The sequence below is a fragment of the Osmerus mordax genome, chromosome 15 (assembly GCF_038355195.1).
Source record: "Osmerus mordax isolate fOsmMor3 chromosome 15, fOsmMor3.pri, whole genome shotgun sequence".
Taxonomy (NCBI): Eukaryota; Metazoa; Chordata; class Actinopteri; order Osmeriformes; family Osmeridae; genus Osmerus; species Osmerus mordax.
This window is the reverse complement of record NC_090064.1, coordinates 11899366-11914081: the sequence shown is the minus strand read 5'-3', so window position 1 is coordinate 11914081 and position 14716 is coordinate 11899366. Positions and strand designations below refer to the sequence as shown.

The 14716-nt window shown below is 45.0% G+C and overlaps 3 protein-coding genes across 7 annotated transcripts in view; 2 read left to right on the top strand and 1 right to left on the bottom strand.

The window, feature by feature from the left end:
• asap1b (ArfGAP with SH3 domain, ankyrin repeat and PH domain 1b) overlaps positions 1-4610 on the top strand; it is a 34608-nt gene extending 29998 nt beyond the window's left edge. The window contains 6 exon segments of the mRNA XM_067251806.1: positions 526-678; positions 1326-1404; positions 1541-1605; positions 1781-2307; positions 2484-2606; positions 2911-4610. Of these exon segments, the coding sequence (XP_067107907.1) occupies positions 526-678; positions 1326-1404; positions 1541-1605; positions 1781-2307; positions 2484-2606; positions 2911-2985 (1022 nt within the window). The 3' untranslated portion in view covers positions 2986-4610.
• Positions 4611-4672: 62 nt separating this feature from the next.
• eef1a1l3 (eukaryotic translation elongation factor 1 alpha 1, like 3) lies at positions 4673-7079 on the bottom strand. Its single transcript, XM_067251805.1, has 7 exons — positions 6907-7079; positions 6642-6821; positions 6256-6552; positions 6018-6168; positions 5668-5924; positions 5339-5573; positions 4673-4999 (listed from the first exon to the last, which is right to left on the bottom strand). Exons 1-7 carry the CDS (start codon positions 7048-7050, stop codon positions 4893-4895), a joined length of 1371 nt encoding a protein of 456 aa, XP_067107906.1. The 5' UTR covers positions 7051-7079; the 3' UTR covers positions 4673-4892.
• Positions 7080-7733: 654 nt separating this feature from the next.
• The window catches only part of fam49bb (family with sequence similarity 49 member Bb), a 31656-nt gene continuing 24673 nt past the window's right edge, over positions 7734-14716 (top strand). For 2 of the 5 annotated variants that reach the window (XM_067251564.1, XM_067251563.1), the window contains exons 1-2: positions 7734-7828; positions 10953-11029. The gene's annotated coding sequence lies outside the window, so the exon portion shown is untranslated. Of the gene's footprint in view, positions 7829-10915; positions 11030-14716 lie in introns of those variants that run through there. The other 3 variants (XM_067251562.1, XM_067251567.1, XM_067251565.1) reach the window with 3 other exon arrangements.

Genomic DNA, 14716 nt, shown 5'->3' with positions numbered 1-14716 from the left:
TGATATAGGCCACCACCACCTCCTGAGCTGGAAAGTGTGACCATTGCTGCCTCTCTCCTGGCTGAGCTTTCTCTTAGCTGTTCTCCAGCCTCCCTATCTCTTTGGGATGATTCTGTGGTGATCTTTGGGACACTAGGAATCTGACAAGAACCTTTCACTAGAGACCTACTAACCAGAACTCCCTGACTCGCCATCAACGACACAGGGAAACGTATGCACCACGTTTCCCATGCCGGCCTGTGTCGGCCGTATCTGTCCAGGTGTTCCTGTTGTGTCTCTCCCTTGTTGTTGTCTTGGTTGTGGGGGTGAATGTCTCCTTCTGTTGGACCCAAGGATGACGGCCAGACTCCTCCCTCCCCTCCCCCCTCATCCCCCCAACACCCCAACAAAAAAAACGTCCCTCCTCGTTGGTGTCCAAGGGGATGGGATGAGTGACCCCTGTCTGTCCTTTCATCTCATGTGCTATTATTGTTTGTGTGTGTCAATGTGTGTGTGTGTGTGTGTGTGTGTGTGTCACCCCTCCAGCTCCTCCCTCGTCCGGCCCTCCCTCCACCCTCACCCTGGGCGGAAGCTCCACCCTGTCTAAGAAGAGGCCCCCCCCGCCTCCCCCCGGGCACAAACGCACCCTCTCTGACCCGCCCAGCCCTCTGTCACACAGCAGGGGGGGCTCCCACGGGGGTGAGTCCAGAGGCCCACACCCGCCCCAGCAGATACAGCCCCCTTCGCAGACCTGATGATAAATCGGATGATACAGTAGAATAACACATCAGGAGAAGGAAATCAAAAGTAGTGTTCATGAAGTGCAGGACACAGTCTTTGGCTTTAGTGTGAATACATTGAATACCACATTTGACAGTAAAGCATGTCTGGTCCTGCCCACAAGCCCAGGTTTGGATCTGTAGTGCTAAGATGTAGGCTTAGCAATAGCTGAACATACTGTACTCCAAACAATTGTCATAGACTGGTTTATTAGAGTCGGCAGGCCTCCCTGTTTGGACAGTAAACTACATTTGAATGTTGTTTTAATGTTGTGTGAACTAGTGTCATTGTTTGTTTCTTCCCTATATGGTGTGACGGTTGTTTGTGAGAAACAACACCATTTCCCAATAGCTAACACAACCAGTAAATGTTTCTGGTCAGTCTGGTCCCATTCCTAACGACCAGGTTCCCATGGTTACTCTGTTTGGTGCCTAACAGAAAGCTCAGCCTGATGCCCCCCCCCTACCCTCCCCGCCCTCTCCCTGATCATGTGATCTGCTTGGTTTGGAAATTTTTACGGGGTTAAGGGTTTTTATCCACGCCTCACGTTTCTCTCGACATCGCAGGAAGTGACTCCACCCCTCCGCCAGGAAACAGGATGTCTCTTGCATCCAACAAGTTTGAGGGAATTCCCCAGCAGCAAAGGTACTGCCGTGACCAGAGGCTTTGATTAACTGCTGTAATGATGAGTAGATAAAGATGTGTAAAATACACAGTGTAAAGTCCTTTTTATTGCTGGTTGACTTTTTCATTCTTCCTTCTGTTGAACGTGTGTTTTCAGCACTACTGCAAGTAATACAAAGTCGACTCTTGGTCCAAGGGTTCTACCCAAACTACCTCAGAAAGGTAGAGTCTTTCCCTCTCTCTCCCTCTCTGCATCAGTGTAGCACAACTCTCATTATCACCTAATGCTGTGCAAACATTCATTTTGTTTTGGTCTTGTCCTGAACACACACACACACACACAAATCAAAGTAGGGGTGAATACATTGAAAGTAAACTTACCTTCTCCTCTCTCCAGTGGCCCTGCGTAAAATTGACACTATTCACCCATCTATGGACAAGCCCAGCCTGCCCCCAGAGGTGTTCCAGAAGTCCCCCCCAGGAGCCGACCCCCCCCAGAAATCCCCCCTGCCTGACAAGCCCCAGCTCAGCGACCTGCCCCCTAAGCCACAGCCCTCAGAACTGCCCCCTAAGCCACAGCCCTCAGAACTGCCCCCTAAGCCTGGAGAACTGCCCCCTAAGCCCCAACTGTCTGACCTCCCTCCCAAACCCCAGCTAGGTGACCTGCCCCCCAAGCCCCAGCTCAAAGACCTCCCCCCGAAGCCCCAGCTCTCCGAGGTGCCCCCCCCTAAGCCTGGGTCTGGAGAGGTCAGTCCCAGGGCCCCGCCCGTAGAGCCGGCCCCCAAGCCACATCCTCCAGAAACGCCGGTACCCAATCAGCAAGCAGACCCGGGAAGCCCCTCCCCACAGTCCAGCGAAGACACCAATGGGAGCCCAGTGGGTGCTGCAGAAACACCTGTGCCCTTACCCAGGAAGATCAACACGGTAAATGTCTCTTTGGCCTTTTCTGCCTCTCTCTTTCTCCCTACGTCTGTGCCTTTCTCACTCTGTCTCTCCATTGCACATTAACACACACTGCAATTGCATCCCTTTCTCTATTGACATTCTTACGTGGTTTGTGTGTGTGCGCGCCTGTGTGATATGCACATGTGCTTATCCAGGGTAAGACCAAAACCAGGCGGGTGAAGACCATCTATGACTGTCAGGCTGACAATGATGATGAGCTGACGTTCCTGGAGGGAGAGGTAATCATCGTGACCGGGGAAGAGGACCAGGAGTGGTGGGTGAGTACGCTCCTGACAAACCTCTCACAACAGCAAACGGCAACAGCACGAACGCTTCTCGGAAGCCCTACAAGTTCCACATTGTGTTTGATTCATGCCTAGCTTCCGCCTCGACTGTTATTCGGTATTCTTTACCGTATGTAAAGATGGTTCTTTACCGTATGTAAAGAGGTTCTAGAACTGCTATTGGTTCTGAACCGGCATTTACAGCTTCGGTCCTCAGTATCCTGTAGCTAATCAGTACACAGTGCTGCTCTCGCTTGACACTCTCTCTCTCTCACCCCTTCTCCTTCTTTTACTCCAGATTGGCCACGTTGAAGGACACCCGGAGAGGAAAGGGGTGTTCCCCATGTCCTTTGTCCATATCCTGAGTGACTGACAGCCTGACTGACAGCCAGACAGGCCTGCACTAAAGAAGTCTCCCTCCCTTCTCTCCGACAGCCCCGCCCATTCACCCCCTCTTGCTAGAAGCCCTGTAAATAGCTACTGTAACAAAACCCTGACGTGAAACAAGCGTTCTAAAGAAAACACAGAGAAGAAAAGAACTCCCCCATGTAGGCTCTTGTAGCCACGGGTGGCTGAGCACGTCCTTGTTGTTAATAGAATGTTTTTACTCTCCTTCTTGCAGTATTATCTTAATCCTATAGCCTGGCTGCAGTCTAGCCTCTCTACACACCTAGCACTTACCGTAAAGTCTCCCATTAATGCTGTTACTGTGTATATATGTATGTATATATATTTGTGCGTGAGTGTGTGTGTGTGTGAGAGCATACATGTTTTATTGTACAAAACGTGTAAAACTATGTTACATGTTCCATGTTCTTTGCCTGCCGTATAACCAAGTGTTTTGGGCAGTGGTGTTTTTGGACTTAACCTGTATTGATTTGACTGGTCATCCATGAAACTCCATTACCATCTGCTTACGGTGCATTTCTGGAAAAAGCCAAATATGAGATGGAATATGAAATGGGTCAGGTAACTAGTCCTCCACCTTGTCCTGGATCTGAGCTCAACCCCCTAGATGTTACAGAGGAGGCTCGCTCCCATCCTAGGTCACACCCTCATGACTCCAACCGAATCCTCAATAAACCCACATCTAAGGATGAACTATATATTCATTAAATGTATTTCTTGTTCTTGCTAATTGTACATGTATTAGGGTTTCTATTTGACTATCCACACCTGCAGCTTCTGTGCAATGGAATATCAGACCGTGTGTGACATCACAGGTCACTAGTAGTTAGTCCTCCTGCTTCACAGTCTCAGTGCTGTGGGACCACAGTTAACCCTGCGCTGTTGTGAATACTGTCTGCATGGTGTAATAATGACTGGAAGGGAGAAGAACGTGGCTTATAGGTGGGATCAGGACACCACCAGGCTGAGACCAGGCAAGGTTTTAGAATGTCCACCCCATCTTCATTTTGACCCTTTGGTAACAAGGTTTCAAAATGGAGGCATTTAAAAAAAAGGCAGCAGCTACCAAAATCAGTTATAGAAATGCCTGAGAATCTCAGCACGGTTGTACTTGAACCCAGCTTTAGGCCTCATCTCAGGGTTTCAAGAACCACTGTTTAGAGCAGGCAGGTTGTCCTGCGCAGATAGCCACTACTTTCCGTAAAGGATGCTCAACAAGGTTGATCTCAGCAATAGTGTTTCTCAGAAGGCCTGTTGAGGTTTTCCAATGTACAACCACCACTCCAGCCCCTGGTCCCAGTCACAGGTTTATGCCACTCATTTATAAATTAACTTGAAACGTAAGAAAGTACACATTGATGCAGTGGGAACTGGAGTTCACATTAACAAGCCAGTTGGTGGATGCATTGAATCCTAAATGTAATACAAAGACTTTTGAAGATCGAGTCTTAACATCTTATGTACACCCACAGTCCCAAGACTAGGTAACTGGATTCATGTAGTAGTCTCCACTTCAATAACTTGCAGTCTCCATGTAAATGGGACCCATGTCCATTCCATTGTATTAATAAAAGTGTTTTGTTGTAATTACCCAGTGTTGTCACTTTATTTACAAGACTAATGAACCAAGACTTCCGATGCGTCAACGACAATTCAAGTCAAAGGATTTTTATTTTAAAGCTCTTCAGTCTTAACCTAACAGAAATAGGATATTAATTTTACCAAGTCCTTACAGACCCATCTAAAAAGCCACTTCAGCCAAAAAACTAAAAAGTACTTTTGTGTTGCAACACTAAAATTATATAAATACTTAACTTAAAGATTCATCATCGCTTTTTCATACCAGCAGACTGGTAAATAAAGTAATTCATTTTAAGACTGGGCTTTTCTTGCAAGCTTCTTTGATCCTTGGTCCTTCTCCACAGACTTGATTATTCCCACAGCCACCGTCTGCTTTAGGTCCCTGGCAGCAAACCGACCTGAAGGGAAGACGAGGAACAACAAGTTAGTCCCTCTGCAGTGCCATGGGAAAGGGTGGCTCAAACATGCAACTGTCAAACTAAATGGTTGGACACCTTATGCATATCCACCCAATAAGACATTACTTCCTCAGTTACCAATGTTAGTTACATTTAGTCATTTAGCAGACGCCCTTATGCAGAGCGACTTAGTAAGTACAGGGACATTCCCCCTGAGGCAAATAGGGTGAAGTGCCTTGCCAAAGGACAACGTCTGTTTCGCATGACTGGGAATCGAACCGGCAACCTTCTGATTAATAGCCCGATTCCCTAACCGCTCAGCCATCTAGTTAACATTACCTAACGGGGGAAAGGCAAAGAAGCTCTCCACACAGAGAGGTCTGTTGGGGACCATCCTGATGGTGGCAGCATCCCCAGACACGAGGACCTGTGGGGAGTCTTCCAGCTTCCTTCCTGTGCGCCGGTCCAGCTTCTCCTGCAGCTCGGCAAAGCGGCAGGTCACATGGGTTGTGTGGCAGTCCAGAACAGGCGAGTAGCCCGTCTTGATCTTACCAGGGTGGTTCAGTATAATCACCTGAGGAAGGAAGGACAGAGTTAATGGATTTCACCTACAGTTGAGTACAGTCCATGCCACTCCCCACCCTCTTGGGTATAGTTGCCATGCCAACCTGCGCCACAAAACTGCTGACATCCGAGGGAGGGTCGTGCACAGCGTTGCCGGCCACATCGCCGCGCCGAAGGTTCTTCACCGACACGTTCTTGATGTTGAAGCCCACGTTGTGGCCTGGCAGCGCCGTCTCCAGACCCTGGTGGTGCATCTCGATGGACTTGACCTCCGCAGTAAGCTTAGCTGGGGAGAAGGTCAACACCATGCCAGGCTTCAGGACTCCTGTTTCAATCTTACCCACTGGAACAGTGCCCACTCCTGCAACAGATGACAACAGTAAGTTAACTGGTATGGCATGGTATGAAGAGACCGTAATAATTCACTACAACTTCAAATTGAAAATTAACTTGCCTCCAATTTTGTAGACATCTTGCAGGGGTAGGCGCAAGGGTTTGGTGGCCGAGCGTACTGGGGGGTGGACAGAGTCAAGGACCTCCAGCAGAGTTTTCCCATTTGCGTTGCCCTCCTTCCGTCTCACTTTCCATCCTTTAAACCAGGACATCTAGACAGATTTGTTAAATGTTTGATTAGGGTAACCTAATCAAAGTTAAGTCAAGATGGCTTTGGAAACGAGTCGCTTAATATTTACCTTTTGAGACGGGGTGAGCATGTTTTCCCCAGTCCATCCTGAAACGGGAACAAAAGGGACCGAGGAGGGATCATAGCCAATCTTCTTGAGGAACATTGACACGCTGCGGACCACCTCATCATAACGCTTCTGGCTGTAGGGCGGTTCCGTCAGGTCCATCTTATTCACGCAGACGATGACTTGCTTTACGCCAAGGGTGTATGCAAGCAAAGCATGCTCTCTGGTCTGGCCGTTCCTCGAGATGCCAGCTTCGAACTCGCCTTTGGCAGCGGAGACAACCAAAACTGCAACATCAGCCTGTAATAAAATGTCAGGTCATGTTAAGACTTAAGTGATCCTTTTACCTTTAAACCCAAGGTTAACCTGTTCTGCAAGCATGTACTAACCTGTGACGTCCCGGTAATCATGTTCTTGATGAAGTCCCGATGGCCAGGAGCATCAATTATCGTTATAGTGTATTTCTGAGTGTTGAACTTAAGTAAAGAAATGTCAATGGTGATACCTCGTTCCCTTTCAGCTTTCAGTTTGTCCAAAACCCAAGCGTATTTAAAGGAGCTCTTGCCCATCTAAATGAGAAAAGAAATAACTAAGTTGAATTAAATAATTTAAAATGGATTAATCTAGTGCCACGCCTTCGTGCCAGTTTCTTACCTGGGCCGCAGCCTTCTCAAATTTCTCAATCGTTCGTGGGTCTACGCCACCGCATTTGTAAACGAGGTGTCCGGTGGTTGTAGACTTTCCGCTGTCGACATGGCCTATGATCACCACATTAATGTGGGTTTTGTCTTTTCCCATTTTATTAAACTTGATAAGACGCTGAATGTTAGCTTGATGCTTGATTTGAAACGGTCTGGAGTAAAAGTTCATTTGTTTAGCCTTTATAGCTGATCATTAAATGTTAATTGAAATCAGGAGTAGGTGATTGGTAGACTAATTAAAATCAGGTGAAAATGGTTCACAGAGCGTTCTAAATTATGTTTCTGCTAGTCATTTGGTGATTTTAGCTGTTGTATCATAAATAACTACTTAACATGGGTAATTCGTTTGCTTGATCTTGTTTTTTAAGTCAAGGGATGTTTGAGAGGTGAGAATCCCTCCCCTACAAGGTGTACGGTGAAGTAAATCAAATAAACTCTGTTTCAGCACAATAACGTTCAACTACTAGGTAGCTTTCCGATTCATTTGCCCGGGCTATCCCGCGGTGTATTTCATACCCTGCAGTGTCATTCTGATGTAAGCTTGTGTCAGCCGTGTCCAATATATTTTCTTAGTCAATTTGACTATTTATAATGCGTGAAATGATTTGAATTATTCACTGGACCATCCCAACCTTAAAGAGACCTGCTTTCATATCTTTGTTTGCAATGACACCCATAATTTCAGGTCTCCCCCCACCGCTTTGCCTGTGCCGTTACAGGCTGACTGTTGCAACGAAAACGAATGAACCTAACCACAAACCCGGAAAAGGCAGACAGTAAGAGGAGCATTCGGTATTCAATGACTGTTCTGTAGCTAACGTGGTAGGCTAGTTGTCTAAACGTCTACCGCCGATCCCTGCGTGTCGAAACCCAAGGTAAAAAAAAAAAACTTACAAAAATATTGTCCGCCATAATGAAACTTTATCAAATTCAGTTGTCAAAAACGCATGTTACTTTGATCAATTGTGTAAGAACAATTTGATTCAGCCGTGAGACAAGGACCTTTGAGCATCATGCATTGGGGGTAGCTGTCATACGTTATAAACCAGTCCCTACTTATTCCTTTAATACCGTGTGTTCAAGTTGCAGATGAGGTGACAGTCTTAGATATCGGATAGACTAGCAAACTACATTTGACTTCCTTTTTCACTTCGCAAAAACATGAACAGCTGTTATTATCTCTTATGTACACCGATGGACGCTCATGCATTGTAGTTTTCACTAGACATTCGCCTTATTGGATTGAACATGTTTGCTATTGTAACTGTTCCAACAGGATATAGTAGCCATGGCTATGACCCAGATGGCAATAGCTACCTGTTCGCGATCCGTTAACAGGAAATATAAATGAATGAATTGGCAAGGTGCGGTTGCCTCAAATGAAAATGAAACGGATGTATTTTCTAACCAGAAAAGAATGCTTGAATCAGTGAAGGTGTAGTAATGGCATTGTTAGATTTGGTTCATCATGAGATAAGATGGTCAGATATTATTAACAAATACAAAGCTTCCCACGAGGGAGGTTGAATAGGACTGACAGGAGTACATGCAGAACAAGCTGAATAATTTGACCCTTTTCATTTCACCCTGAAAGTAGAAGAGATCCTCAGGAAGTTGCCGTTGGTATGTTGTTCTGCAGTCGTCAGTCTGATGCAGAGTGACAAATCAGATCTCACGCCATTCTCTGCAGTCTCTACCAGGTCAAGAAGATGATGCTTACCACACTCACTCACTCACTCACTCACTCACTCACTCACTCACTCACTCACTGGCACACACAGTCATACACACAATTAATTTAGAGAAACAGGCAAGCTATAATAAGAAAATTAGTGAAAGAATGTTCCAACCAGTAAAGACTTCAGAACACAACCAGTGTAGTAACAAGACCAAAGAGAAAGTACTGTAGATGTAATGAGAGTGGGAGTCAGGTGGCTGAGCGGTTAGGGAAGCGGGCTTGTAATCAGAAGGTTGCCAGTTCGATTCCCGGCCGTGCCAGATGATGTTGTGTCCTTGGGCAAGGCACTTCACCCTACTTGCCTCGGGGAGAATGTCCCTGTACTTACTGTAAGTCGCTCTGGATAAGAGCGTCTGCTAAATGACTAAATGTAATGTAAATGTAAATGTAATGAAATATACTGTAGTTAATTTGCAGTACAAAACTATTTTCAGTGTTGGTTAACCAGATAGCAGCGAAACTGTGCCCTCACACCTTTGGTTTTCAAAGTGTGTGTGTATATGAGAGCTTTCCATGTGCTAGGTTACACACATGTTGGACAGGGACTCAGGGTTGTAGGAAGGCCTTCTTTCCTAGGATGTTACACTATATTTACATTTACATTTAGTCATTTAGCAGACGCTCTTATCCAGAGCGACTTACAGTAAGTACAGGGACATTCCCCCGAGGCAAGTAGGGTGAAGGGCCTTGCCCAAGGACACAACGTCAGTTGGCATGACCGGGAATCGAACTGGCAACCTTCGGATTACTAGCCCGATTCCCTCACCGCTCAGCCACCTGACTCCCTACTATAACGACCTTAAAGCCATGAGTCCCCCATGAGTCATGGGTAAACATGCTTTGCCAGCATGCTTCCTGTATGGGTTGAAAACATGTCTGACGGTCTCCTGTAAGAACAGATGCTGCTTATGAAAACACACGATTCTTTGTGTCAGTCGGCCACATGTTCATTGAAAACTGAGAGAATAATGACCACAAATCAGACTCTCAGCATCCTCAGTGTATTGCTGTGAAGTTTTAGTTTACATTATATGTACACCTGCGTGTAACTTTTTGCTCTCCCCAGAACTAGTAGATGTGAAGTGTTGTGTTAGAGACACCACCAGCTTGTGGAGTTGTAGGAGTTGTTGCCTACATTGTGGAGTTGTTGCCTACATTGTCTGAATTGAGGAAGCAAAACCTAATGCTGCAGTGGATTCAGTCAGACTTCCTTTGTGACGACACAAATATGGTTCAACATAAATCTGTCTGAGGAAAGATAAGGTTTATCAGACAGTGAGAACTTTTGCTTATAGAGACTGTGCTTGAATTAGAATATGAAGGAGGACTATAACTGTAGACAATAGAGGAACTGTCTGTGTCTTCATTTTGCTGACAGAATTCTACAGGTTGTTTTTGTTGGCATGATTAGAGCTTGGAGAATGTGGACATGGAATTTGAGCTAGGACCCAGCTCCAAAACATAGTCTGAAAAGAGCAACAGTTAGGAGAGACATGACTTCTTCAGAGTACTAGCATTGCTCAAATGACAGCAAACTATATGGTGTTGAGTAGTGACATTTGGTGCTACATTTAATATTATTAAGAGCATATAATACCCGACAAGTTATCCCTAGATTCATTCATATCAGTCCTAGCTAGAGATCTGTCTTTCCCTCAGAGCCCTTGAAACGGATAAGTACGAAATTCTGTACGCACTGCAAACTCGGCTCAGTTGACCCAGTTATGCTCTCCAATACATCGCAATGCATTGATTCATCCTGCACTGTATTCTCACTATGAGTCATATCACAGTCACCCACTGACAAGCTTTAGGCGCTGTCGGAGAGCCTCTAGATTCAAACACGTAGCCTACTTAGTTAACATTTTCCTCAGGACCACTTAGGCATCTAGGCTGCATGACGCTTGATGCATGTCGTTGGATAGAAGCAGGCGTTGTATCCCTATTTATCCCTGCATGCCAACAACAGTAGGTAATAGCCTATAGCTACGCCCAAGAAAGTGCTTTGAAGGCGCTAAATCAGTGATGACTTCCCATCAGACAGTAGGCTATTTGCCTGTGTTTTCCATTAGCAAGTGTGCTGCCCCTGTAGCAGGGAGGCAAGATGCATAACGGCCAAAGACTATTGACGTCAGCGTGAATTGGCAAGCGGTAGACTACTATCCAAGTTTCGACTTTGTCGAACACGCCCAACAATTGAGGCAGCGATACATTTAGCTACCGGGTCGTTCTTATATGGTATGCTTTCTGTGGTCTTGTAGTGTCAGACGCAGTCGGAAGCACCTTTCAACGCTATGTGAGCAGCGCGGTTCTCTTCGTCTCTCCATAGTTCATAGAAGTGAGTATGATGAACTGACACAGTTGACAATTGTAACCTATCCTACTGTACTGTATACTGATTCTGTACAGCAGATGTGTCGAAGACTGGGAGAAAGTGCATGCCAGAAAACTTGAGTTGGAGGTATGCTACTTACAAAATTATTTGAACAGTTGCACGACCTATAAAGGTTGAACTAAACCTTGGATCGTTGCTCATGCTGCTGCGTGAGATATTTTTAAATTCTTGTCATGAAAGATCTGTTTTACTATGTATTATAAATGTGTTCTTTCAGACCGTTTTCTTGTTAGTAGGCTACAGTATGGACAGAGCAAAACGAACTACTCTCAAATTTTGTATTGTTTTCCACCAGATAGTGTGGTGGTAGAGAGCTCAAATCTAGGTTGAATTTCACCTACTGTACTATGAAGGAATCCGATTAAGATCCGTTAATCTCGGTGTGCGCCACGCCACGGTTCTGAAAATCTGTTGAGTGTGTTTCAGTATATTAATCACTTCCGTAGCCTATAGACTTCTCACACGAACCACATGTTTACCTGTGAAACTGACATGACAAGATGATATCCTGCTTTGAGTAATGCCTTTACCATGCAGAAATTAGAACCTTCAAATGTAATGGAACACGTGCATGCAGTACATCAGAATCGGTTTTTATTGCCATGTAGGTTAACACAAACACATAATTTACTGTGGCAGGAAGGTGCATACAATGAACATACGGATCTTAATTTAACAAAAAAAGGTAAAAAAAGCAGAATGTATAAATAAGTCTAATACTAAAGAGCTAAACATATCCTAAAGAGCTAACATGTTAGTATTAGACTTGGTTTAGTTGGTTTATAAATTGGTTTGCCATTGGGCTCTCCAGCAGTATCATCCCTCTTCAGAGAGAGAGATTAACAACTTGTTCACTTTTTGAGACACTTTGTTTTTCACTGACACATAAGTTTTTTGGGGGTACTCAAAGTAACATAACCCTTCACTTTAGAAAGACACTTAACGCCTAGCTTCTGAGGATGCATCTCTTGCTTTGCTTTGTTTTTTGGGCTGAATAAACAAATGCCCAAAGTTCCTGGACCTCACATTTCAGCCAAGTGGAATCGATATTGCTGATGTGCACTCTGGTCTGTACTTGGGTGGGTATCTGTCTGCACACACACACACAGAGCAACGTCAAAGCTCTCTTTACAGCAGTGAACTTGCTGTGGCTCATCTCAAGCACATGCCTGTGCATGTCCTGCAGGCTCCAAACTCACTGTGAAATGCTGACACACTTCACCCATGCATGTGAGGAAGAAGGGCAGGGTTCATCGCACTTCTAGTCTCTCGGAGTGTTCCCTGGAGATGCTAATGAGGTGTGTGTGTTAGGAGGAGGGGAGGGGGGGAATCTGAGATCCCCTCTTGCTGTTGGAGACCTTTGCTGTGCCCCCCCCCTCTCCCTCTGAAAGCTTAATAGAAACCCTGGGCTATCCATCCTCCTGTCTCTGGTGTGTAGCTAAGAGTCCTACTGAATGATCAGAGGGAGATGATCCAGTTGAGGTGATGGTTGTAGTGTTGGTTTTAGTGTGGGCTGTTTGTTTTTGATGTGTCCCTATGGTGAGTATGACTCACTGTGCCAGCTATGGAAGTAGTCCATTAGCAAGTTTGGTTGAACATTCCTCTTAACTTTCTCACTTCCTTTTTTGTGTGACTTTTAACGGCCTGTAAAGAGTAGGGGAATTGTTCTATTACCTTTTCATATTCAGACTGTTGTGCTTTGAAACTCCACTGGTTTCGAGAGTATTGTCTTTGAGGGATTTGAAACGATGGCGTCTTGCAGAATTCAAATGTATTTGTGCATATCATAACCCATGTGTGTTAACTAAGCATCACATGGAAATGAGGTATACAGTGATAAAATGACTGGCTTGTTGTTTTGACATTTCTGTTATATTACAAGTAGCAATTATGTTATCCTGATCCAAAACTTTCTTCTAAAACATGTTTATTGACTAAGTGTGAAAGTTCTCACTTTATCCAAGCAGCCTGGCACAATTTTACCTGTTTTACCATTGAAAAAAACATTAGGCCTAGCCTTTGAAAACATTTGGTAAGCAAGCATGATGCCTTTTCAGACATTTGAATTGGTCACAAGTAATCAGCCATTAAAGTAGTCGTCAGATACTGACTATAACATGTTTAGCCTATAACCTGTCAGTGCTGATTGCTGGCCAATTAATTGGTACATCCCTAATGGAAACATGCAAAATGGCTTTTGCATAGAGACCGTTAAAATAAGTCTATTAATAACTCCCCTCTCTTCTAAAGATAAGGACAGATTATCTATGATCTTCCTGGAAAAATAGGAACTGTTGCGCCCACACAGACTCACAACTGCTCACAAACATATACACAACACACCGGAACAAGAGTAAATAGTCAAATACTTTTGGATTGACTGACTGATGGGCGACATCACAGGATGCTTTGTTGCAAGGTGACAATACTGATGATACAATACACTGCCCTTTTAAAAGAAGTTGGGTTGAAATTCAATGTGTAACTAACATATGCCTTTTCACTAACGGAGATTTATATCATGAGGAACACAGTGAGAGAACATCCTCAACCCCTGGCAACGTGTTGCTAAGGTAGCTGTAATTATTTGACTCTAGGATGCAAACCTAGGCATGATAATTCCCTGTCCTCTGCCTGCGACTCAAGCATAGATGATGCCACAGATGGCAAAACAGCGGGGCAGAAAGTCATTTTTCACACCTCTGTTGCCACGGTGCCCCCGCACGAGTCCTCCATACTCTGAGCTATAGAACGGAGAAAGGAGACCTCGATAATGGCCGCTCTGGGCTTTTTATCAAAGGAGGCTTAACTATGTGTTAAAACGCCCTCTCTAGAACCGTCTACTTATTCAGTATACTTTATGCATCATGTATTGTATCTCTTACCAAAGTATGAAACTGTCTTCTCCTCGTATGGGATATTTTGAACAGTTAACAATGTGAATGCTTCACTTTCAGGTTTCTGATGCCCGGTATACGTGATTGTGATGGAAAAAGACTGGTGATGCCTCAAAGCATCTCCTCTGTCTACTGTTACAAATGTGTTGTGACACAAATTCGTCGAAGTGTCAAAGCCCCCTCCTCCTATCTGAACACTGATCTGCATGAGTTTTAGTAGGGAAATGAGGCGTCAGTTGGGGAGCTGGTTGGAGATAAGCAGTAGGAGATGTATCCTCTAGGGTTTACGTAACCAGCTCTATTTTGAATGCAATCTTCCACACTCCCTCAAATAAAAGGGAGTGAGTCAGTTCGTTGTTTCCACCTCGGCTCCGAGCCCTCCCTCACACACTTACAGACAGCAGGGGAAACCGAAGCCGCAGTTTCCACGGTAACCTCTCGGTTTTTTAAATTTTTATTGAGGTTCAGGCCAGCTAGGGATGATTTTGTTAAACACTAGACTGAATGTCCCTCCCTTCCCATTGCCTTGTGTATTTGTCATTTCGTTTCACACCTTGACCATTTTCTTCTGTTCCTCACAGTGGAGGGTAAAACCTTCTCAACCAACCATGTTACCCTCTGACGCCCGTTTTCTAAAATGGGCCTTTTGTCGGTTACGTTGCCATGAGGTTTCCACCGTAACGTGACGTTGTAGGTATTGTTGACATGGTGATGCAACCATAAAACAGCGTTA